Source organism: Temnothorax curvispinosus, unplaced genomic scaffold (genome assembly GCF_003070985.1).
Source record: "Temnothorax curvispinosus isolate PA1 unplaced genomic scaffold, ASM307098v1 QBEX01007415.1, whole genome shotgun sequence".
Classification (NCBI taxonomy): Eukaryota; Metazoa; Arthropoda; class Insecta; order Hymenoptera; family Formicidae; genus Temnothorax; species Temnothorax curvispinosus.
In genome coordinates this window covers 251,426-277,028 of record NW_020217195.1, presented here as the reverse complement: position 1 = coordinate 277,028, position 25,603 = coordinate 251,426, and the positions used below count along the sequence as shown (strand labels likewise).

The following is a 25,603-nucleotide window of genomic DNA, read 5'->3' as shown; positions in this document are numbered from 1 at the left end:
CTCCTCTTCCTCCTCCTCCTCCTCCCACCAGGGAGGAGTTGACCAGACGGCTCGCGGTCAGTCAGTCAGTCAGTCGGACGTTTGCTATCCGATACGCTTGGCGCGCGCGGCGCAACTCGTGGTCGGGAAATCAAATCGGTGCCGGCCGCACCGTGTGTCAGTCGCAGACGCGAACCGGCGTTAACACCGCGAGGTAGAAGAAGCGGCGAAAGAGATATACGGGAATAAGAGACGCGAGAGAGCCACACGCGGGTGGCAAGAGAGGGCGGAGTGCAGGGGCGCGAAACGAGACGAAGAGGAGGAAGAGAGAGAGAGAGAGAAGAGCCGACGACACGACGACGAAGCAGCCGCCGCTCCGCTCTCCCGTGTCTCTCCGTCTCTCTCTCTCGGGGCGCTCTCGTAGCGCGCGGCCGTGTACCTACTACGCTATACCTACCACCTTATAAAACGCGCGCCGCAGCCCGCAGTATCGCGCGCTCTCGTGGTGGCCGGCCGGCGGTGGTGGTGCGGAGGGGCGCACGAGGCGCGAGACGCGAGGCGCGAGAGGAGCGCGAATCGAGAGATCGCTCGGAGTAGCGGCTCGGAGTTGCGTTGCGAGAGAGCGCGGCGCGCGAGACCGGGAGGCTTTCTCGCCAGTTGTTCGCTTCGCCTCGTTCCCTCCGCGCGCGCGAGAGAGCTCGTGTGTTTCCTATATGTGTGCTTGCGCGGTAACGCGGAACGTCCGCACGTGAGGATCGCGTCTTGGACCTTCGGTATACGTACCACCTCGAACGCCGACAGTGCCGACACGCCGAATAGGAATATAATAGAGGCGGCCGCGCGGCGCGTCACGCGCTCGTTCGAGATACACAGCCTTTCAAAACGCTTTTCCTCTCCCTCCCTGTTTTTCTCGGCGGAAACGCGAAGGGGTAGATTACGTGGTGCAGAAAAGTTTTGTGCAGTGAACGGTCGTTAATAGACCAGTGCCGCGGGGCTTCGACGACGAGGAAGGAGACCGAGAGGGAGAGCGGGAGGGAAAGAGGAGGAAGACGCGCTATATGCGTAAGGCACCGGTGCGAGTGCCAGGACCGTGTGCGAGAGAGTTAGCCGGCTGATAAACCGGCGGAAGGAGAAGAGGAAGAGAGAGAGAGGATTAGGGTGGCCGCCGCGAGAGACCGAGAGTCGCCAAGATGCATCTCCACGGTGGTCTGATGCTGCCGATCCTATTCATCGTCGCTTCCTGCCCTTTGACGCTGCGCGCGCGAAAAGTCGCACCCTTGATCGAGGACGACTGGGCGAGGAGACCGCATCGGCCCGCCGGTAAGTAACGATCCATAAATCTTGTTTACCTGTTGTGTCCAACCCCAAACAACAACGCCAACGGTCCCTATCGACCGGCACGATCTTCCGAACCCGAAGGGAGGGCACCATCGAGACAAACGTCAAACGGAAGCCCTCCCCTTCCTTCTTCCGGTCTCGCACCTCGGCCTCGGCTCTCTCTCTCTCTCTCTCTCTCGCCGAGAGGTTTCTCTCGATCTCCGTTCCCCGTACGTACACGCCTGGTCGGTCGATTTTCGCCCGGTTGTCGCCTGGGAGCGGTCTCTTGTCCTTTAAAGGTTAGAGAGGCGTCTCGTACGTGTGGCGAACGCGGCTATACGTACGTGCCGCTCTCGGACTCTCCGCGACTCCGTTCCGAGAGCGCGACCGCGAGCGCGACGGTCTTACATAATGAGAAACGCGCGCGGGAAGAAAAAGAAAAATAAAGAAACGGAGGAAAAAAAAGGAACAAGAGACGGGGGGAAGCGGTGGGCATCGGCGCGCCGTGCCGTGCCGGCGACCGAGTGCACATCCGTGACGTGCCTCCCCCCTCCCCCCGTCGGCTGATCATAATGCTTTCCTCGCGACTCGCAGGCCACCGCGAGATTACGCTTTCACCGTGTGAAACGTGTTCCTCTCCGTACCCGCGCCGCGGGATCGCTAAAAAACGTGACCTTCGTCCGCGCCTCCGTGCTCCGTGTGCGCCGCGTGTCGGCGCCGTCGTGTTTTTGGCGAATTTGACGAGATTGACGTAAGATAACAATCGTTTCGACGGCGAAGGCTCTCGCCGCGCCGGTTCGTCTTTTATTTTTAAAAATTGGCAAATTGCTGCACGTCGTTATCGATATTGAATCTCCCGCTCTTGTTATCTTCACGAGTTTTCGAAATGCAAAATGTGTCATACCTATATTTGTTTAATATTTTACCGAGCTTGGAAAAGTAAACGGTAAAAGAACAGTTTTCTACTTGACAACGTAACGTTCAAATATCTTTGAGAATTGTTGCAGCGAGAAAGAGAGAGAGATAGAGAGAGAAAGAGAGGGAGAGGGCACAAGCGGAGAGAAGAGGACGCGAGTAGCTCGTTTCTCTTCTTTATAAGGATCTAGCAATGTCCACCGGCTTGCTCGTGCCCTCTTTTTCCCTCCGCCAATTCCATTCTTCTTACACGCGGGTTTCGTTTACCCGTTCTAGTTTATTTCTGTCTTATTTAACTATCCCGTGTCTCTCTCCTTTATCGGACGCCCCGTCGGTCGGTCGTCGATACCGTAAACGCCCGTCGCGTCTACCAGCGTGTTTACACGCGCGCGAGGAGGACGGAAGGCCGAAGGTTCGCATTAATTCGAGCCCGAACGAAACGCCGCCGTATATACGAGATTGCAATGATAATCGAGGCGTCGCTTTTCTGGCGACGACGTTTTTGAAAACAGTAACAACCAAATATCGTCTGGCATACAAATTCGATCGCCCAATGCCGCGCGCGCGTTTGCCGAATAATCAAACGAGTTTCGCGAAAGTTTCGGTTTAAGGAAACCACCTGTTGATCCACAAATAATTTTGCGATAGTAAAAACTTTTCTTCTTCGTTTCGCTTCACCCGCTGGAGGGACTTCCGGGCGATTTAATTACCGCTGTACCTAACGTTATGATATTAGGAGATATTAGGAGATGGTGGAGATTTATAGCTGCTATTCAACAGAAAATTGGATGTCTGGATGATAATGGGGCCGGCCAATTGTGCGTTCGCAAACTCGCCTCGATTGATTTCTGCTGGCTGTCAGCTTAAGTCTGCTCAAGCTGTCGACCCTGATATTTTTCGTGGACCGTACTAACCATTTTCGGATCGTTCTTAATCACATCCGCGTATTAAGTAAAGGTAAATTCATTAGCCAGACTATTCTGATTTAATACGGAGTGTCCTTCTAAGGAATCAGAGACCGTTCTGCGACGAGAAAACTCTTCATGTTTTTTTTTTCTACGAACGTCCATGGTTTTCGAATAATTGTATGATTATAAAGTCCCCTTAAAATTTTTTGAAAATTGTTTTTATAAAATGGCGAAAGAAATTCTTATAACATATGGCGTGGCACCTGCGTGAATCGAGAAATAGCTGTATATGCGCTTTATACGTGTCGTTTTTGTCGAAACCCGGAGAGAGGCCTAAGAGGCCTATTTTTCTTTTTTCCTTCTCAGATTTCCACCCTCTTCCTACGGATCTCCTTTCCTCGCCTCGAAACACTTCTCACGGAACACCTGTTAGGCGTTACCACCGATGCTAATCTCAATTAGTATTTATCGCCAAGGTGGCGACAGGGAACGATCGCGCGTTTCTACAATAATATCGTCGAACTCAACGTCTGTGTGTCTTTTACTGTCGCGTCTCTGGGGCGCGACGCGTTTCCGTGAAATTGTCTCCTTGTCTCTCGATAATATAACTTCGGTTTAACAACACACACGATAATCGTATACGCGCGATACCACCGTCACGAGAGAGGGAAACGGACGAGACGAGCCGGACAGATTTCGTCCGATAAAATCTTTAATCGCCGGGGCATCGATTTCCGGCGTTTATAATTCACCTGAAGTTCGAGTTTCGAGTTTCCGGAAAGGGAGAATGTTTTTGCATTATTTTATTTCCTCGACCGGAGAATCCTCGCGTTACGCCGCGTAAATCAGTTAACAGCACTTTTCAAACGTCGTCGCTTTGAGAACCGGTCTGTCCGTGTGTATAAACATTAATTTTAATACGCGATCGGCCAGAAGGGAGGTACAAGCGGCGAGAGGTTTCGGACCGAAATCTGTCGAGAGAGAGAGAGAGAGCGAGAGAGAGACGAGCGTTTGGCTGAGGAATCACTATGCGTCTCATTGTTGCTCCCCGCATTCTCGGATTCGAACAATTTCTACCCAATTTCATACGATGGCAGATTACCTCGGAAACGCATGTTTAAAAACGCCTGAAAGTTTTACATAAATGGGCCTTATTCACGTGGCGGCGCGCGGCGCGATCGAAACCCTTTCCTCGCCGGTCGCCCTCGCGGAGAGGAGCGCGTCGCTCGATCCTCCGTACAAGATTCGCGGCTAATTGGCTGCAGCCACGAAGACAACGCCGCCGTTGTGCATTAAAGAAGTTTAGTAAGCCAATGCGCTATTTTTTCTTTTAAGTAGGTAAACGACGACAGCGTTGCACATCGCGCTCCGTAACGCGCGCGACGCGACTCCGGGATGTCATAATTCCCGCGTATAGATTGCTTTATTTAACTTCCGGATGCGTTCGATTATTGCGTTGTATTGTCTATAATAGAAACGAGAGGGAAGGAGCTGACAGAGAAAAAGGAAAGAAGAGAGTGAGAACTATTCAATTGGGATCAAAGATATTTTATTTTTTTTCCTTCTTCCTCTCTCTCTCTCTCTCTTTCTTTCTTTCTCTTTCTTTTCACGTTAATACCGATTATTATCCTTGATGTTATTCTTGAATTAATCGTATGTTATATTAATTAGTTACATTAAATTGAAATTGAAGTAATGGAGGAAAATTGTGTATACAATGGTACGAGCCTTGAAGGAAATTATTTTTGATTAGATGTTCACGCGTTAATTAGAAGCTGACAATGTATAATCGCTAATGTGAATCAAGTCGAAGATGTTAAATGAGAGAAGAGGCGAACCACAGTGCGCGGTGCTCTGGTCCTTCGGTCTAGCTTCGATCGGTCAGATCGGCCGTAGTCACGCGATTTGTCGCCGCACTCGCGTGCTCGTGCGATGTGCACAGGGATTTCTCTAAAATCGTGGCAGAGTCCGTTCGTGTCTCTCCTGCTTCTTTGAGAAAGGCTGCACCGCACCGAAGAGAGGATCGTATATATTTAGACGAGCTGCAGACACAAAACGACTTACCACCACCTCCGCGACGCGGAGCGGACGGCTTCTTCGTTTCTCCTCTTCTTCGTTCTCCCCGAGCTCATTCCTTTTACTCTCTCTCTCTCTCTCTCTCTCTCTCTCTCTCTCTCTCTCTCTCTCTCTCTCTCTCTCTCTCTTTCTCTCCTCTCTCTCTCCCCTCTCTCCTCCCTCTCTCATTGTCGCGCGGACGCACTTGTACGAGATCTTGTACGGCTAAGTCTCTACAAAGTAAATACCGAGTACCGGTTCAAAAATATATCGCGTTTCTTTTGCAGCGGGGCGATTTAGGGCGATCGCCGATCAAGATATCGCCTTCTACGTTCGATCGATATACTCGATTCGCGGTGAGCCCGTTAGAGCCGAGACCGGACAAGGCACGGCAGGATGCACAAAATACTATTGCCATTATCCTCCGATGACGTGGGTGCGGTTCGCGCTTTATACGTTTCCTTGTAGCGGACAGCCTTGCCTTACCGCGTAACCTTGCTCAACAATCGGAGGTGGACGATAGTTGGAAAGTAATTCAAAGCTTTCGTGAATTCGTTACGAGACAGCTAAAATGAAACGTGCGCTCTGTGCGCTACGTGACACGCTCCGTGTCCTTTCCCTTGCTCCGGGGGGAGGGGAAGGTAAGCCGGGGGAAAATTAATCGGTTAGCCGAGGACAAAGATATCTCTAGCGGCTATAGACGCGACGCATTAACGAGAGCGGACCCCGAGGAACTTCAAAGTAGAACTCGCCTTCGTCTACGAGCGCAAGTATGACATAGTGCTCCGGCATCTTTTTGTCTTCATATGCTCGCTAGGTCGACACACACGTAAGAGAGGATATAAGGAGCGATCGTGAGGGCGGGAGGGAAACGGAGGAAACAAGAAAAAGGGAGGAGAGACCTTTCGCTCGGTGGACTTGATGAATCTAAAATTACGAAGGAGTTTATTTGTCGGTTTGCTCTTTTACACTGCGTGCACCCAAGGTCACTAGACGCAACGAAACAAGATTCCTCGTTACGTATGTGCGGCATACGGTCGACGTACGTATGAATATGAGTTTAACGTGTATGCGCTGTCCCGTGCGCGCGTATGGCACCGCATTAAGGCGCTTTTTTTTATCTCTTTACCCCGCGTCTTCTTTCACCGCAAACTACCACCGGCGTCGCGGGTATACGCCAACCATTTGTAAAAAGGAGTATTATTTTTTGATCCCTTTTAGACACGGTCGTGCGCATGTACGAATGTAAAATTTATTTCAACAGCGCTACCTTAATATGCATATAAAATTAATTGAGATGTCATTGCAGTGCGTAATTCAATTAATTTCTGCGTTGGTGCGCGCCGTGCTGCGCTACGTTGCAACGTTGGCGCGGTCGCGTTCGACCTATCGCGGGTTCGACAAAAAAATAGGATAAAAACATCTCATCCGCGTCGTGTACGTCTCGTAGGTGGATTTAGTGAATGAACGAAAGGCATGGTCGATTACTTGATGTTGCGCGGAGGAGTTATCAACTCGGTCCGAGTCAAGGTTTCGTTTCACTTTCTTCCGCATCACACCGAGATCCGACCCACGTCTGGTTTTGGTGAATGGCGAATCCGCGCGGATATTTCTCATCTAACTGAGTCTGGCTTGATATTATAATCGCGAAAATGCAATTATAATAATTGGCAACGTATCTCTCAAAATTCGACCGGACATAGTCTATATGGTGTGCGCGCGTGCACTGTTAAATATTAGAGGAAAATTTGAACCAATAATTTTTTAGTTAAATAATATTTTGTCATTTTTAACTACCATGTATGTCAAAATTTATTATTTTAACATAAAACAGTATTATTTGAACTCCATTGGTTTCCATAGTTAAATTAACACATTGAGTAGGGCCAGTAGCGACTTATAAGAATGGTTAAAAATGATTCAAATTGAGTATAATTTTATATGAATTTAACAGTATGTGTATGTGTGTAGCATAATCATATCGAATTCCGAGATCGTATTTACAGAATCTAATTGGGTCCTCGCGTCAAATTTGTCAACGAATTTTTACTCCTTTTCACGAGTTCCTAATTTTGTCGCTGCGACGCACGAAAAGTATTAACCGCTATTCAGTACCGTTAAAGTCGCCTTACATTCCCATTTACGCCGTTACTTATAGCTACTTACTTAAAATTACTAACTAAGTCGAAGATTGGCGAGTGTCGGCGTCCGCCGTTCGATACGCTCCGTGCGCCCGTCGATATCGGCTCGTATCGTTCGTATCGCGCGTATCGCGTTCATATCGCGTTCGTATCGTCTCGCTCGTGAATCCGAGAGTTAATTTTATTAATGGAGACATGCGCGCGCGCGCGCCCTGCCGTTAAGCGGTCCGCTCGTTTTTTCCAGTTTTTTTTTTAACATCTTCCCTTTCGTGCGCGGAACGCGTGCGACTCGTCCTGACTTTACGAGCCGTCGGCGTCGTCTCGATTTGTCCCTCGCGCTTCTGCTCGCGCGAGATAAGATGCGTCATATCGCGACATCGCGCCGCGTTGCTTAACGTTTCGCCGCGCCGCGCCGGCCCGCTGAAATAATATTGCGCGTTACGTTTCTCTTTCTCGCGGATGAGTTTAGTCTGGACGGCTGTTCGAGAACGTTACTCTGGCGCCGCTCTATATATAGTAAACCTCGTCTCCGGAGTAATCGTTTAAATCATATATCGGAACATTTTCGCGAGCCTCGTCACCGGAGATTTCGTCGCGCGGGAATGGAAAAATTTCGTCTCCTTCATTACTATTTTTCATCGGTAACGTCCCCCACTTTCGCAAGGATCACAATACGTGTGACGGATCTCGAACGATTAATAAGTCGCGAGTTATTGGTGCGCGGAGTGATTTCGCAGAACGGCACGAACAAACCGGCATAATCACCGCGAAATCTTCTAATTTACGTCATTACCGCGGCAGTGCCGCGCAATTACTGTTGACGACGCGTCGTCAAAATCTGTCGGGTGCCCCGACAAGCGAACGGCAGTTCGCGATTGGTCGCTCGTTATCTATCATCTGCCGCGGGAGAGTGTTGGAATCATCATCGCGTAAATAGGCTTCCTCGGAAATTTACTTTAAGCAGACGAGAAGCTCGCCGAGGTTCTCGAACTTGGTTAAATAGAGGGTCGGGCTCGCCGTGCCGCGCCGCGCCGGCAAGTGCACGCGCGGACGACAAACATCATCTTCTCAGTCGAGGTGCCAAATGCATCGTCGTCGGTGCGCGCGCGCGCGCGTTGATTACAATGCCGATTATTATCTCAAACTATTATTATCCTATACGTATTAATAACGAAAAAAAAAAATGCGTACCGGTTTCGAGATACATATAGATTGTAGCTGATCAACGAACGATCCCGGCAGTTTGTGCTAAATACTTTAGCGTCCATTAGCTTAATTTAAGTTTCTTGCACATCGAAGATTTTTCTACTAAAAAGTTCGCGCGATATCCGTCTCTCTTTCTCTCCGCACTGACGCACTGCACAAAGAGCAGCGATTTGGATTGGTATCCTTGAGCGGAACCGGCAAAGACCTTTTCCTTATTCTCAGTGGCGATCGATCGTCGCTCCGATAAACTGACTCCGAACTGACTCGCTCGGAACGAAGCCGTTGATGTATTATTTATCGTTCGTACTTGCGGCGCATTCTCGCATCGTCAAGCCGGGAGCAGAAGGAAAAGTAGGTATACGTCATCGGCCGCGACGATCATCCATTTCTCATTATTTCACAGCTGTGGCGACGATCCGTAATGGGCACGGCGTATTTTCCACTGCATACGTGTATTTGCGTGTAACTGCGCGAATTATTACGCCTGGGAAAGACCGATATCTCTCCGTGAGACGGTATACTCGGAACGTTTATATCTGCGCTAATTATTTTCTTCGGAAATTTCTCGCCTTTGACGGATATATTTCCGTCAATTATCACGCGTCGACGATCGATCCCGTCTCGCTCGCCGCGGCCGCTGAATCAGCAGCCGGTTTTCTTGGCTCGCGAGAAAATCGACACGTGCCAGCCGTGAAATTTGGAGTAATACGAATGAGCCACTTGCCGACGTAACAGCAGTTTATTCGTCACACGGTTCTGATTTAAGCCAAGCTTGAGGCTCTGGCATAATCCCAATGCAGTTAACTCAATTACTCTTTCTCGCGCGCGCGCGCGAGAGGAAGAGAAAGAGAAAGAGCGCGGGAGAGGAATAGAAAGAGGAGCGAAAGTTTCATTCTGCCGAGAAGAGTTTGAAATTAACCGCGTCTTGTTCTTTCGTTCGTTACGAAGAATATCATTACTCGTTTCAATTCTCGAAAACGCGCTTCTTATCCCAGATTTTCCTATATCTACGATACGATTATACGTCGCTTTCTTGACCGGCTTGAAAAAAAAGGAGGAAAAAAGGAACACTGTTTACCGGTTGATTGAACGTCACGCGCGGGAGGAAAAACGACATTTGCCTCCAATGTATGTAGGTCTTACCTGATATTTCGTCTGACGGGGTCGGCGTATTTACATATCGCGCGCGTACTCCACGTGCGTACACGTACTCCGCGTCGCGGCAGATATGCCGCCGCCGCCGCCGCCGTCGCCGCCGCCGTCGTTTATCAGCACGGCCGTCGGACGACCGACGGAGGGATTGGCCGAAAGGCTTGGCGAACATGAATGCATCGCATTACGCGTGCACTGACTTTAAGCCGCGGGCGCAAGGTCGGCATTTCTGAGCCGCGCGTGACATCACGTAGGTATATACGGGCGACATATACCTGTACCTGTACCTGTATACACGCGGAGATGAACGCGCCTGTCGAACGGTTTATACACACGGAATGCTTTACATACGCGCAAATATGTGTATCGAATAGCGTCACCGGCAGAATTGAATTAGAGAGAGAGAAGAAGAAATAATAGAGAGGAGTATTTTCCTGTTACATAAATTGTATGAAATGACATACCCGCGTTTCTCTCCGTATCTTTATGAGATACGTAAGCGAGTGGGGGAGAGACAACGCGTGAGTGAGATCGGGGTGGAAAGAACGCATCGAGAAACGCGAGGCTGCTCCAGAACCGATTCGCGAGACGACACGCGCGAAGATATTTAGAAGCAAATAGCGACCTCTTTCCGAACGTCCGCCCGGCCGATCGGGCGAGATGCGCGACGAGGTGAGATGAAATTCAATAACGCAAAAAATCGGGTCGAAGCAAGGGGAAGAGGGGAGGGGTGGGGAGGGAAATAAAATGTACGGCTTGTGAGTGATGTGTCCGCGCGCTCGTGTCGCCCACGTAAATCTGCGCGCCGACAGGTATCGGGTGCGCGGCGGTTCACGCATACATAAACAATCGGGACGACACGGGGCACCGCGCGTCGCCTACGTGTCCCGTGCCCGTCCGCTTTTAGCGGAGACGTTAGAGCGTCGTCGTGAGTCGGCGCGGCGCGCGGCGCGGCGACGCGAAGGCGGTGGTCGCTCGAGAAAGTGGCGCTCGTCCGGAGCCGGTACCTTACGGAGGTAAGGGCCTCCGCGTCTCTCGGTCTAGACGAAGAAGACGCTTCACGGTCACACACGCGGCCGTTACGTAAGGCGCGACATCCGTGACGCAAATGATGCACGTGACGTACGATGCGCGCTCGACACCTCCGGGAATCGGGCGTAATTATAGAGCGCTATGCAGGTATCCTCTCTCTCTCTCTCGCGCGCGCGCGTGCCGATTACCCCGTCCCGACGAAAGTCTCCCTTTGCGGAATTAAATTTATCGCTAATTGTATTACCGCGATGCGCCAAGTGCCATTAATGAAAATCATCTAAATGATCCGACCTGCTTTCCTGGCGGAGAACCGATAAACGTTCTCGATCGACTAAACTGTGCGCGATCGAACCGCGCGTTTGTTTTTGTCGCGTTTTCTTCATCTCTCCTCCCTCGGTTACGACGCGACGGATAACCGTCTTATGCATACGCTTCGCGTCACGATGTCACGATGCAAACGAGCGAACGAGCGAACGATCTCGCGCGCGCGCGCGATGCTAAAGGTGATGTGAAACTCGAGACGAAGCGGGTAGATGCCGAAAGGCGAGAACGAGCGGTGGAGAGAGCGGGAGGCGAGGGTACGAGCGGATAGACGTCACGTTCGTAAATCTATCCGAGAAGGATACAGAAGTGCGAGTGGTCGGCGGGGGAGGAGGGTGTGGAAAAGCGAAAAACGAAAGGTGTAGCACGTGTTTGCCATTCGCTTAACCGCCTCCTTAGCGGATTACGAGTCCAGCGCGAATTCCGTTGCACGCACACGCGCGTTCCTCTTCCATACGCTCGCATTATTTATTTTAGCGAGCGAAGACGTACTCATGGCACCGCATAGCGCGAACTACATTTTATTTTCTCTCTCCGGATTTCGGCTCGCTCGAGGTCGGGCGTCGATTTTAAGCGCGGCGCCCGTGATTCAGGAGGAGTGTCGTGAGAAACGATCGTCGGTTTAATACATATCGTCGACGGATCATTATCATTATCGGCGAATATATCGCCCGAGAACACAGGCGCGAGGATTACGAGTGCAAGTATAATTGCTACGTCTTCTCGAGTGTTCTCGATAGGCACTCTCCGTCCAAATGATATTGCCGCTTTATTAAGTTCCATGCTCCTCCACGATTAGAATTCACGTCTCTTCGATACGCGTGTGGACGATACGATAGTGCACAGGCACACGTATACGCATGGACAAAGGGGAGAAATTTATTTCGCCCGTTGGCAAGAGGCGTACGCGCGGATGAGTTGCGAGTACGTCGCGGCGGCGCGTCGTTACTAATTCTCCAACCCAAACAACACCGCGATTATTCGTGTACAAAGTCGCGATAATAACGATCGCTGAAAGTGGCCGCACTCGTGTCGGGCCTCTGTCGGGGAAACTCGATTTATATTAACACGCGTGCACGCGGAGAAGCGTGTCGCGTCGCGCGAGAAAGCCACCCCGGGTGAGAAACGAGAGAAACGGGAGGGAAAAGCCGAAGGAACCGTCGCTATCGAGAAGAGAGATAGAGAAAGAGAGAGACATGGAGAGAAAGAGAGAAAAGAGAGGAGAGACCTAATACGCTTCACCTTACCGCACTATGCCGCGTGACTCGCATATTTTCGATGCGGTAGCTTGTGTCGTGGCTCTCTCGGACTCCTAGTTACTTAGGGCCGCGACTTTGCGCTTAGAACGACTTAGCGCGCGCAGTGCAATGACCTCGTGCAAAACGGGCCTCTCTCCATTTCCCTTTCTCTAACTCGCACATGACCGAGTTCTCTCTTTCTCTCCCTCTCTTTCTTCTTCTCTTTGCAATGGATAGTTTTTGAGTATCTTGGAGCGATGATCACGAAAATTCCGCTAACGTATATATATTTTTTTCCACAACATTATCTCTCTCCTTTTCTCTCTCTTGTGCCCTATGTACATATAGACGTACGGATATCTACATAGTAAATATTTATTTTTTTGTTTGATATTTACATGAATAAAAAAGATCGTTTCATCTTTTTAAAAGACCGCGTAGAACCTGGTATAAGAGTCAAATTGATTTTTCCTTTCGTTTTACATTAAAAACAAGATACGTATGCCTCGTGTAAAAGTGCTTTTATAATAATGAATCTTGATATCAATCCCGCCAATCTCAGATTGGATGTAGAACTGTGGATTATAAGAGAAAAAAAGGCAATATTGCGATTGCTTCGCAGAAATAGGGACACCGCGCGAGACGCATGCGCGCGTAATACAAACGCAAATGATTCCCATCGCGTTATTTTCGGACGGAAATGAAAAGACGAGCGGCGGAAGATAATTACATCGCTAATAAGCTTGCAATCTCTCCGTTTCCTTTTCTTCCTGACGAATGAAGACACGAGTCTAAAGAAATATCGGCTGCAAGAGAGACGGCCGATATCGTTATCGATTTAATGAAGCGTATTATTACATGTTTTGCTACTGGCTATCAGCCAGCTTGTTGTAGGAGATAACGGTCTCGTCTTTATCTCTTCTCTCTTCGGGATTTACGTCTCGCGCTCTAAAGCCAATCCGACAATCGGGATTCGGTGCGGCAAGTCGGAGAGAGACTCGTCCACTTTGTCACCGACCGCGGCATCGACCAACCGGTTGCACACGGCGCGTCCGTAATGCGCAAACAAGAGCCCGGAGTTTTACATCGAGGATAAATGATGCGTCGTTCGCCGCATTTCACGCGACACGGCGGTTTGCGAAGTGGCTTGAATGAACGCGCGACGCATATATTGTCGATGAACGCGAATGAATATGCGCGTGGATCAATGTATGTACATACCGAGCGCGTTACGTTACACTCGCGTCAAATTGCGCCTCATTCGTCGACGATGGCAACGGAAGTGCGTCAGTGTGGGCCGTGTGGGGCGAGCCGCGTTTTCGCGCCTAAAATATATCCTCTTTTCCCTCTCCGACCGCCGATATCTTGTTTAATGTCCGCGATAGGCAAGCTCGCTAGTAGCGTAGCGCCAGTAATCGATAAGATGACATTTATGCTTATGCGATTTATCTCGCTAATGTTATTAGACGATAACGCGGCAACCGATGACGATTAGTAATGACGATGTTTTTCTCCTCTTTTCAGAATGCATGTTCGGCAAGCAGATTCGCGAACTGGGCTCGACATGGTTCGCGGACTTGGGCCCGCCCTTCGGAGTCATGTACTGCATCAAATGCGAGTGCATACCGGTACGTGTTGCAGCATTTTTATCTTTATTAAAAAAAAGAAGAAAAAAAAAAGGAAATAACTCACACTACGGCCCGCATTGAAATGTGTAGCGTGTCGCGCATGTAGCGTTCGGCGCACACGTAGTGTTTAGTAAACAATCAGTACCACGCCAGCATTTATTAACATACATGAATAAAGAGCGACGCGTGATTCGTACCCTCTCTATCCTTCGCCTTCGAATTTATTGTCAAGAAACAACGCTATAATCACATCTCAAGTACTTATTACTTTGCGTTCGCGACGCCCGTTATTTTTTTTCGCCTCCTCCTTTTAAGTCAGATCACATCGATGTTTACCGAGAGACGTGGTATGTCATAAAAAGTCTTGTAAAACAGAGAGAGGATAAATTTCTATCAGGCTAAATCTCAACGTGGCGCACGCGCGCGCGCAGCGGCTCGTGTATCGTGTGTATACATTCTTGTAATTACGGTATACCCCGGTTCGTTGCGCGCGGCGTATAATTTAGCATCTCGGGGCGTATAAATGCCACGATATTGACACAAAGGTGACGTATATCAAATGTCGAGAGACGTCGGATCCGAAACGTCGCTCCGCGAGCGGGTGGGGGGAGGGGGGCGCGAAAAAATGTCAACGGCAGTCGACTCGCGAGCGCGCGCGTGCGTCACGAAATACGCACGGATACATATTTATTCGAGATCGCGCAATAATCGTCATTTATATTCCGATTGTACGTGTTCCTCTCCCTCACCTCACCTCCCCGTGACAGCGCAACGAGTGCTCGATGCGCAATACCGAATTCTTCCATTTCGCGTTTACATGCAGTAAACGATAACCGCGATTGTTCATCCGGTGGTGTAATCGTATAATTAACATTCGTGTCGGGCGGCCGCTACGTCGCTTGTAAATACAAGGAAACATTTGTTTTAACGCGCATTACGAACGCGTGCTACGCGCGACCGTAGTGCTTCTTCTTGCGACCGTGCGCAATTAGCTTTCTTCCCTCACGCGCAGACGTTTCATTGGCGTTCGCTGATTTTTTTTATCTCGCGCCTTATCGCCGTTTAATGCACGCGTAAATGCCGCATGATGTTCTCTCGTAAAGTATCTTAAGTTCTCGAATTCCTTTTCTACATCTATTTTTTTTTCAATAGTATTAGCACATAGCGCGCCTACCACGTTCTTCAAATATTTCATTTACTAATTATTATTTTGATTATCATTAGTTTCGTTTTTCTCTTGTATTATTCTAATCACATATCACTTATTCCTTTTTCGTTACGCGCGATCTATTTTGTTACATATGAAAATTATCAAAGCTTTGATTGATGGAAATATTTATTTCTGATAATATATCTCAATTAATTTTTCCGACTTAAACTTTCGATAAATAAATTGTCAATTTTTATTATTATTTAAATATTACCCAAGTACTATTTTAATATTATCTAAATTTTTTAACACCACGTGATATTCTGTACAAATATAATTTCATACTTCTTGTATTTCTTCTATTGATTAAAAATGATATTTTTCAACATTCTTGAAAATTTCCGAACATGTTATATGCATTACGCTCCTACGTTGAATGAAATTGAAAAGTATTCGGGATCAACTCCCGAGAACGTTTCAATCGTTGTTGATCGCGAGTCTCGAGTCCGGTCGTTATGAGAATTTCGAGCGCGCCGAATCGTTAAATCTTAATGTGGAAATGTTGCGGAATTTATGCGTGCACTAAACGACGATAAAGCGAGCGATAAGTAATCGGTGTAAATGCTAATGAGACGCTATCTGATGAGTTTACCGAGAAGAGAAAATTAATTATATGGTCGCGCATACAAGGAGAGGTGTACGGTACCGCCTTACGTACGGCGCCATTAAAGTCGCTAGAGTACGATCAGATCATTAGAGACCCCGCGAGGAGTTCTAATCCTTCTCGTAATGTGGCAATAACAGGAATGATCATGAGCGAGAAGATAATATTTTTGACCGGCCAAGAGACGATTCGAGGAACGCGTAAAGCCGATTCCGTCCGAGTTTCAAGTCGAATTTTGCGGGCACCTCGGATAGCGGCGCGCGCGCGCGAGACGCTCTCACGGGTTAAAATCCTTTTTTCTTCGAAGATATATTACGATCGACCGAAAAGATGGATGGTACGGAGACGGAAGAGAGGCGGGAGACGCTGCGGCGCGGCGGCGCGCTGTTATGTTCGGCTCGTGGACGAGGAGCCGCGAGAGAGCGCGGCCTCTATTTTTAGACTTCGGAGGAATGACAGTCCCTCTTCAGTGTACATGAGGAGCTATTGATAGGTCGTGGTCTTGGTTGGTGGAAGAAGCAGACGCGTCGCGTGAATCACACGTCGCCGCGAGAGAGAAGCCATGTCTCCTCACCTAAAGTCGTCGGAGCGCGATGTCGCGGACGTTGGACGCTCATCCCCGCACGGGGATGCCCGAGAAGTATGGGTCGACGCGATCTTGAGGAGTAGCCTGTTAATCATCGGCTTTAAGAGCTTAATAAATCGTCGTGCTCGATAGCGGGGGGGTTTTATTCGCGTGCCGCGACGTTCCAAATTCGCTGGCAGCAGTCGCGGCTGTTCCTGACAACTCCAAGTTGCGATCGCGAGATATAATCCAGCTCGCTCCTTTCCTCCCGTCGAGTCAATCGCGTCGAAAGTGCGTCGTTTCACGCTTCAAGAATGCCACGCGCGCGCCGCTCTATAAAACCACCGACTTAATTCTTCTCCGTAACTGGAACGACGCGACTCGCGGCCGCACTTTTAGCAACTGCGTCGCACTGCTGCCGCGTGTCACCTTAGTCTCGCAAACGTCCTTTCCATCGTCGCGCCGAGGCGCGATCGAAAGTAACGCGAACAAAGCAGAGAAGCAGAAAACAAGCAGAGAACGAAGTAAAAGGGGGAGATTCCTGAAAAATTAGCACGTGGACGCCTCGTGCGTGTAGCGTACGCAAGAAGAATCATAATAATAGTTTGATTTTATTTTTACCAGCGGTTGTCGCTTCTGCTTTCAGGTGCAAAAGAAACGGCGGATCATCGCGAGAGTTCAATGCCGCAACATCAAGAACGAATGCCCGAAACTCACGTGTGACGAACCAGTTTTACTCCCGGGTCGATGCTGCAAATCCTGTCCCGGTGACTTCAGTAAGTTACGCAATATAGCACATCCGTATTATATTTTTCACCTCGCCGCGATTATTCCCGCGGTTAATCTCTTTTTTTTTCCCGGTCGCCAAGAGTGCGGAAACGGTGAGATAAGCTGAGATAAGATTTTTACGCGATCCACCATGTACATCTATATTGTCCCTCCTCCTCCCTACGATACGTTATCGGGAAAGGAGTCGCCGTATGGCTCTCGAGTATCTCGGCTATGCGATTTCCTCCATCCGCATTCTACTACGACTAGGGCGATACGCGGATCGGCCACCGCGAAGAGAAATAGAATGCGTTGCCCAGCCGCCCGCCCGCCGGAGGAGCGGTGCGCGCTCTCGAAGAATTTGGCCCGTGCCGCCCGATGCAGTGAAAGTAGTATATATATGTTATCCCGCGCGCTGATAAGGCTACCAGATAAGGCTCGCGTGCGCCAGCTCCAGCGCGACGGTAATGAGCGCGAATTGGCGAAACCGAGCTCCGCTTCGAATATAGCGATTACTATCGGCCTTTACGGTATTGCCTCGCATTTTATCGCGCGTAGTTTGTTTACTCGAGGAAATCGCAAATTGACCCGTTAAATCCCTTCGTAGTCTTAGAATGACCCTCGTAATCGCCGTCCGCTATAGGCTGCCGCGTTTGCTCGCGGTACCTTCGGAGATATCGATAACCCGGGGACCAGGTATCCTCTCTCCATTTCCCTATCCATAAATATATGGGTGAGCGAAGAAGAAATCGGAGCGAAACGGTTTACCTAGCGGTGAAGAGGATACAAAAAAGGGACGGATGTGAGAGAGAGGAAAAAAAGAGGAGGAATTAGCGCGGGGAAGATTGGCCGATCGTGGTCTCTCTCTCGAGAGAGGGAACTCGAGTTCGTAATCGGTGGAAGAGGTGCGGAGCGAGAGGGGACTGGGGACGGACGCCACGGTTTAGCGCCATGGCGCCGGCTATATTACCGCATGGCGTCACTTCGATTAAGCCGTGCAATCTAAATGTAAATATTAGCATACGTAATGATCGGGCATAACGCGCGCGATGGGGAATAAGAATAGATGGTCGGATGGGACGGGCGGAGGATAGATGGAGATGGAAGAGAGATCGGCGGTAGTGGAAGCGAGAGAATCCGATTCGGGAGAGATACGGGCGCTTTTTTCTTCCATTCTATTTAATTTTTATTTTATCTCGCGCCGTTTGTACAAGTTTGTTTTCGATCGTTCCTTTTGGCTGATTCCGTCCATAAACAGAGAGACGGGGTCGTCGTTTCGTTAAATTTTTACGGCCGCTTATCGCGCGGCTATTGGCGATGCAACGGGAGAGGCGCGCATATTATCAATTAGGTTAATATGACACTTTTGATAAAGAGAGCTCGTTGTCGCCACAATTCCGCCGTCCGTCCGTGCCACGAGGGGATCGGCGGCGGCGGCGGCGGCGATGACGGCGACGAGGACAGAGCGAGTCATTTTTCGATGATCGCGCCACTCCCGCGCCGGTCATTTATCCTCATAGAAACGTTCGCGCATCAATATCACGCGCAGCAAGTTTATTTTCTGCACGCCTCGTCTAACGGTCGTCATAATAATCACATTGGCGATCGTCGTAGTTGTCGCCGGCCGTCTGATAGAGGCTCGTTGCCCCCTGCTGATGAAAGGTGAAACTGGCCGCAATTAGCGATGCCTGCCTTTTACGTTCCACGAGGAAACATAACTGCGACCCTTGAGCCCGTCGATTGGATCGTCGCATCGATTCTCATTCGGTCCTCGTCGATCCTCGTCCCGGTCCCGGCCGTGACGGGCGATCACGAAAGTCGGCCTCGAGACTCTTTCTCGACAATACTCGAAGCAAATTAGATATCGTAGGCGTCTGGAGTCGGGACGAAAAAGAGAAAGCGAGAGAGAGAGAGAAAAAATTCTAGTAGATCGAAAGAACACAGTTTTACGAGCGAGACTCTATCTGCGACCTCCGCTCCGCCGTTCGTTCGAAGTTCGCGACATTTATATCTCTCTCCTCGACGATTCTTAATCCTGAGTAACGATCGTCCTTCGATCCGAAACGATGTCGTGCCTAAGGTGACGGACTTTTGGTAGTACAACCGCCGCCAGTGACTATAAGCCGCCGACATATCTGTTAGATGACGCGTTATATATCCTTTCTAGTTGCGAAACGCAATATCGTGGACTTGCGAATCCACGTCATTATTGTCACAAAGGTCGCGTAACGATTTGGAGCCGCGCTTGAAGGGGGATTTGTCGCGAAGGCCGACGAGAGACAAGCGACAAGTCCTCGTGGAAAGGAGGGAGAGGGGGGAGGATTGCGATGCAGGAGGGGCAGGCCAATCTATCTGCGAAACGGAAAGGGGATGCAAAAAAAAAAAAAAACGCGGTAGGTGGGTCTAATTAATACTCGTAATTAACATTATCGCTCATATCCGTCTCTCGGCGATATTAATGGCGCGACAGACCGGTGCCATCGGTCGCCATAGATCCGATTAGGTAGGCGGAAACGGTTTAGTTAGTAACTGGTCTCTCTCGGCCGTCGGCGTGAGGCGTGCTGTACGTTTTGCGCGCGGCAATTAACGTCTCCGTGGCGCTGAACCGGCGCGGCATGCGCCATAAAAGTAGCATTCAAAGTAGCGGCGGTTGGCGCCAGCCGACTCTTTTCCTACCGCGCGCGGGCATACTTTATGGTCGGTGCACATGCCACCACCGGCCGCTGAATCGGCTCAATGGGGATCGACGATCGACGATCGACCGGTTATTTTTATTTTTACGCCCGTCTCGAAGGAGAGACGCTCGGGGAACGGAGGATATAGGGGGGCAAGAAAGAGAGATAGAGACAGAGGGTATACATGCGTCCGATGCAAAGTGCAAAGGACTCGCCATTCTCCTGCGTGAGAAGTTTTATCCTCCCGAGAGCCCTGGCGCGTAGAATATACCGAATTATACATTTGCCTTTATATCGCACGTGAGTTACGTGGCGTTAATTCTGACGTATAGTATAATTTACGTGCCCTCTCAAGAATACGCTTTCGTTATCATTCTAATATATTCTGCGAATTATTCTCATTATCCATTCAGTTTTGAAAAGGAATGAAGGCAGATCGCGAAAATTGGTTTTCCGAGAAAAATTCAATACCTATTAAGGAGTTTCATAATTAATTTTTCGAGAAGTTATTGCGCGTTGAACGACCAGAAAAATATTCGCGTCCGCGTTTACGATGGAATAAATCTTTTGTCGCAGACGCAGACATAGCGCAGGATCTGCCGGCGCAACTGACTTCGGAGGAAGAGGAGCGGAGCCTGAAACGTAAGATTTTTAAATATTTCTTAAAATTTACATACGCATACGTTTGATCTTGAAATCGTTTATATTTGTGCAAAAGCAATATTGAAGACTGAAAGACCCGGGCTCTAATGAGATTACATTAGTTGTCCACTCGATCATGGGCATTTGCGAAATGCCGCCTTTCTTTTTGGCTTAAGCGATCCTCACTGGTTACAGATTTCGGCACCCTGTTGACGGGCAGAACGTCGCAGTCCCTGCGTCGCGACGAACCGAGTCCGACGTCGGTTTATAACAGCGCGTATAACTACCTGGCGACTGGTCGCTTCACGTTCCATCGCAAGAACATCTACTACTCGTTCTATCTGTCCGCGTCGACGCCCCGGCCGCGCAGTATACAGTTCGTCGATGGGTCCGGCAGTATCCTCGAGGAGCAGGTGATCGATCCGGTCGGTGGCGCTTATCAGAACGCCACCGGCAAGCTCTGCGGCGTGTGGAGACGCGTGCCGCGCGACTATCGCAAGCTGCTGCGCGAGGAACGGCTGCACGTGTCTTTCCTCTGGGAGCCCTCGTCGAGCCTGACCGGTCAGCTGTCGCGTTATCGCGCGCTCTCGACCGAGCAGTTCTCCTCGCTCTTGGAACCGGCGATGGGCGTCGACCGGTCGTTGATGGCCGGCGCGGGCGCGACGGCGATCGTGTCCGCCTCGTCCGCTTCGGCGCCGTCGATCCACGTGTCTCTCGTCTTCAACGGCCTCTTCCTGCCGAACGACGTGGCTGATATCCCGCTGATCGTTCAGCTGGAACATCACGAGAAGGATTACGTGGTCCTCCGCGAGGAGATAATAGTGAGAAAACCGTCGAATGAGCTGAATTACGGTGAAGTTCGCAGCGCGATCTCCGGGACTGACCTTCGTCTCCTGGCTCGAGGCAAGTTGTCGATCAGCATAATGTCCCGCAATGATTCACAGGCTCTTCGACTGATAGGCACGGTTGGCCCGCGCGCGACCTGCGACATGTATCAGACGTTGCTCCTATCGGAGACGCCGTCCATGGCGTCCGGATTGGCCTGGGCCTTCCTGGACCGTATTGGCGCGCTACGTTACGGAGTACAATTGATAGGACTCGAAGAGGAGAGCCCCCTGGTGACCCTGGTGGACGAGGGGGGAAAACGGAGAATGGAACTCGAGGATCTGACACCTTCGTTGGTCGGTGGTCTCGCGAACGGTTCTCTAGATCGGCCCGGACCGAGACTACTGCAGCCGCTCTTCAACGAGGAACTCTCCGTAGTCGCTGCGAGTCATGTTGGCTCCATGTTACGCGGCAGACTTTTGGAGCGACCCGTGGCGGACGCCAGAGACACGGCTGCGCCAGTACTGCTGCGGAGATTGACCAAGGAGCCAACGCATCCCGGACCGGTCGGCCTGATATGGACCGCGGTGGACCTAGACTGTTCTCTGCACTATGAGCTGGAGCTCGCCGGTTTCCCGCCCTCCTCCCAGGAACCACGGACGTTCCGTTTGTACTTGGAGACGATGCCGATGCTGGCGCAGGGAGCTCCCGTCGCCAGGAGACTTCTCGAAGAATTCACAGGATACTCCTTGGAGGGTTCGGTCACCGGGCTGTCGCCGATGGAGCTCTACAGGATTGAGTCGGGCATCGGTTTCCTCGAGGTGACGGACAAGCAAGTCACTCACATCCTGAAGGCCCCCTTCAAAGCCAGGGCACCGTTCAGCTGTCTGCCGCACTATGCTGACAACGATGTTGCCTCTGTAGTGGCGTACAATCTGCAGCCATCCAGGTCGGACATCGAGACCGGCGCGTGCTTCCACGAGACCAGATTCTACGAGGAGGGCACGCAATGGACTTCGAGCTCGGACCCCTGCTCGATGTGTCATTGCTATCGCGGCTTGGCACAATGCGACACGGTACCCTGTCCGACGATCTCTTGCGAGTTGGGAAAGCAACTCAAGCAACCGCCGGCCGGTCATTGCTGTGCGATATGCGCAGGTAAAGAGATTTATTAATTTTTTTATTTATTAAAATTGAAAATAAATTCGAAATTTGTACAAAACAAACATATCTACGCAAGTAAAGAATAGAATGGAATAAAATGTATTGTATAGTAAAATTTATTACGAAAGAGCACAAGTTAAATAACGCCTAAAACGTTTGAATAAAAAAAATTATATTAAAAAGTTATTTAGTAAAGTTATGCCTAAACGATATCCTCAACGTTTAATGTTTTGTTAATAATACTTAGACTCGATTGCCGAAACTAACTCTACGATCAAGGACAATGCCACGAGAGGTTGTACCTTGGCCGGACAATATCACCTCGCGGGATCATCCTGGCATCCGTATCTACCACCAGTAGGATTCGACACTTGTGCAGTTTGTACTTGCGACGTAAGTCTCTACTCTCCTTTTCGTTCTATTAGAGCCGTAGGTGGATAGATAGCGGACAAATATTCGTGAAATTTTGAAATACTTATTATTTTTTCTGTATCGCATAATTTCTTTGAAGTGCAAGAAGTCACATATTTTTCCAATACGTTATAATTACGCTTCGGCTCAAATCGCATCAAAGTAATCACCAGTATTCCGCGAAAATTACCTCGGGGCGATTTTGCAGCGCGGAAAAACCTGAAACGTGCCACACCACGTCCGAAGAATGCGGTTGCGGTCTGGCAGTTAGTAATGAGCTTAATTGAATGATTCAGCGACAAGATTTTCTAAACGATTGCAGTTTATTTAATGCTCGACAATCGCTTTCTAGCCAATTGACACCAGTGCAGAAAGTCACTTATTAAAATACCTCGCGTTATATATTCGGCGAACGATAAAGACGCGCGCGTCTTTTACAAATTACTAGACAACGAGTATTCTTCATTCAACGAGTACATTCGATACGCCTTTCAGCCGTCAGGATAGAAATTTGTAAATTACCACAAAAGCTCCAGTAATCAATTGTGATACGCGGCACGACGAAGTGAGAAAAACGCGTGAAACGCGCGCGTTACCGCCGGGCGTGGCCATCAGGTACGAGAGGTCACCGCCGTAATTTACATCGGAAATCCATTTGTCTCGCAGGCTGTCACGCTGGAGGTGAAATGCCCGCGGGTGCAGTGTCCGCCGCTCGAGTGCGACGAGAAGATCGCCTTCAGGCCGGACAAGAAGGCCTGCTGCAAGCAGTGCCCGGCGACGACGCCTCGTAGCGACGTGGCCACCACCGAGGCAGGCGACACCGTACGCCTACCGAGGGACCAGGCCTTACCTTCGACGCGGCGCACCGCGGAGGAGATACTCTTTTCCGGTGGCTGCAAGTACCCCGTCGGCGGGCCTTACGAGAACGGCATGGAATGGCATCCCCGGCTGCACTCGCACGGCGAGATGAAGTGCGTCAAGTGCCGTTGCAAGGTGAGAAATCCCGGAATCTTCGGTCGAAGAGCGGATAAACACGCGACCACCAGCTGCCGCGATTCTCGAACTTTGATCGCGCGGATCGGTCCAGAACGAGAGGCTGGATTTGCGAATAAAACGCTATTCTTTACGGTCTCTCTTTATCGAGCGTACCTAATCGTTTTGATCGAACCGACGAGACGCGGGACGAGTCTCGCGGTCGCGTCTTGTTACCAGGCAGAGAGAGAGAAGTCTTAGAACTCGCTTTACTTTTGTTCGTCACACTCAATTCATTCGTTAGAGTTAGACGGTCATCGTGCCGGTCGTCTCGTTGCGATATCCAGACACGGGCACGGCGAGAGAGGTCTTTAAGGAGAAAACCTTTAACCGGGCTCTCGCTCGTCTGGCCCCGACCATTATAGGGTCCATCCATTACGATGAAAATGGAACGACATGGCCTCGGGCTGGCTCGCGTCGCGTCGCGTCGCGACGTCACGAGACGGAGCGAAAAATAATCGTCTCGAACGTGAGAAACGGATTTTGTATTCCTACAGAGCTCGTTGCACCGGTTCTTCTCGCGTTTCGCTTTTATTACTCGCGTTCGGTTTTTTTCGTTGATAGATAAATATCGCGTCTCGATACATACATATATTTCTTCCTTTTAACTATGCTATACATCCTTCGAGAAGAGGGAACACGAAAAGAGTATAAAGTATGTAAAAGAAAATTATTATTAATATATTAATTTTATATAATTAATATTTTATAATTTTTTTCAATTCATAGATAGGTTTCGATAATAATTATTACAATAATATATATTGTAATAATAATTTAAAATTATCTATAAATTGAAGAAAATTATAAAATATTTGATAAATGTAATCCATGCGCTGAGGGCCGTTTTCGCGCGTTCTTATTTTTTTATATTTGTCCGAGCATAATTAATGTGAAAATAATGTGCGTTAATAATATAAAGAATAAACGCATGTATATGTATCATCCTGCGTTATATCATAAGAGGAATTAAAAAGGAACGACTTTGCGGGTCGCGGATCGCCGATCCGCGGAATGATCCGCTTCCGCGCCGCGGCTGGCATTTCTCGCGCGGATCTTCGCGCGACGAACGCGTAAATGGTTTTGATCGTAACGGGGCCGCTCCCTCTGCTTCTTTCAGAACGGCGAGGTCAGGTGCGACAGGAAACGCTGTCCACGGTCGCTCTGTAACACGATCGCGCATCAGTTGAAGCGCGGCGAGTACGTGGCGGACGCCGACGATTGCTGCACGGCGCAGTGCGAGCACCGCGCGAGGCGTCATCACCGCAACAATCATCATCCGGCGCGGCGGCACTCCGTGACGCCGCGCGAGCTGAGCTGAGCCCGGTTAGTCTTCCGGAGAAGAGGTCTTGCCCCGGTCCACGAGGAAGCTCCGCCGCGTGCGCCGTAATCACCGTTGGGGATGACGACGGGATCAGTCGCGGCCGCCGCGACCGCGGATTCCACGATCGCAATTGTCCGTCCGCGCGATCACTCCTCGTGCATCGTACTGAACCGAGGGGCCCCTCGACGACACTTGACGACACGGAAACCAAGTCAAACCGAACGGTTCTGTACAACGCGCGCATTAAAATCGCGGGAGGCTGGAAACTACAAGGCGTTCATCCGAGGCGAACCGAATTAAAGGAAGGGAGAGGAGGAGCGGTAGGAGGAATTGCAAAAAACGAGGGAGATTCGCGGATGAGATTCAGTCGCGCGTTTCGACTGAGCGAGAACGACGGCGCGCGCGCCAACTCTGTCATTTTAATTTTCAGCAGTGGTACTCGAGACGACGAGGGTAATTAATCAAACGGAATGACGGATGCGCGCTCGTTG

The 25,603-nt window shown here is 49.9% G+C and overlaps 2 protein-coding genes across 3 annotated transcripts in view; one reads left to right on the top strand and one right to left on the bottom strand.

Annotated features, from left to right (window-relative positions):
• Window positions 1-25,597, top strand: LOC112457021 (dorsal-ventral patterning protein Sog). Of its 2 annotated transcripts, none has more exons than XM_025019887.1 (8): window positions 1-1,299; window positions 13,789-13,892; window positions 16,918-17,047; window positions 20,291-20,356; window positions 20,552-22,339; window positions 22,593-22,738; window positions 23,423-23,749; window positions 24,909-25,597. In XM_025019887.1, exons 1-8 carry the CDS (start codon window positions 1,170-1,172, stop codon window positions 25,107-25,109), a joined length of 2,892 nt encoding a protein of 963 aa, XP_024875655.1. In that variant the 5' UTR covers window positions 1-1,169; the 3' UTR covers window positions 25,110-25,597. The 2 variants fall into 2 exon arrangements, with proteins under 2 accessions (XP_024875655.1, XP_024875656.1); XM_025019888.1 differs by lacking the exon at window positions 1-1,299 and adding an exon at window positions 8,806-8,872.
• LOC112457007 (serine--pyruvate aminotransferase, mitochondrial-like) overlaps window positions 25,259-25,603 on the bottom strand; it is a 5,982-nt gene continuing 5,637 nt past the window's right edge. Inside the window, exon 3 of the mRNA XM_025019852.1 lies at window positions 25,259-25,303. Coding sequence (XP_024875620.1) covers window positions 25,259-25,303 — 45 coding nt within the window. The remainder of the gene's footprint in view (window positions 25,304-25,603) is intronic.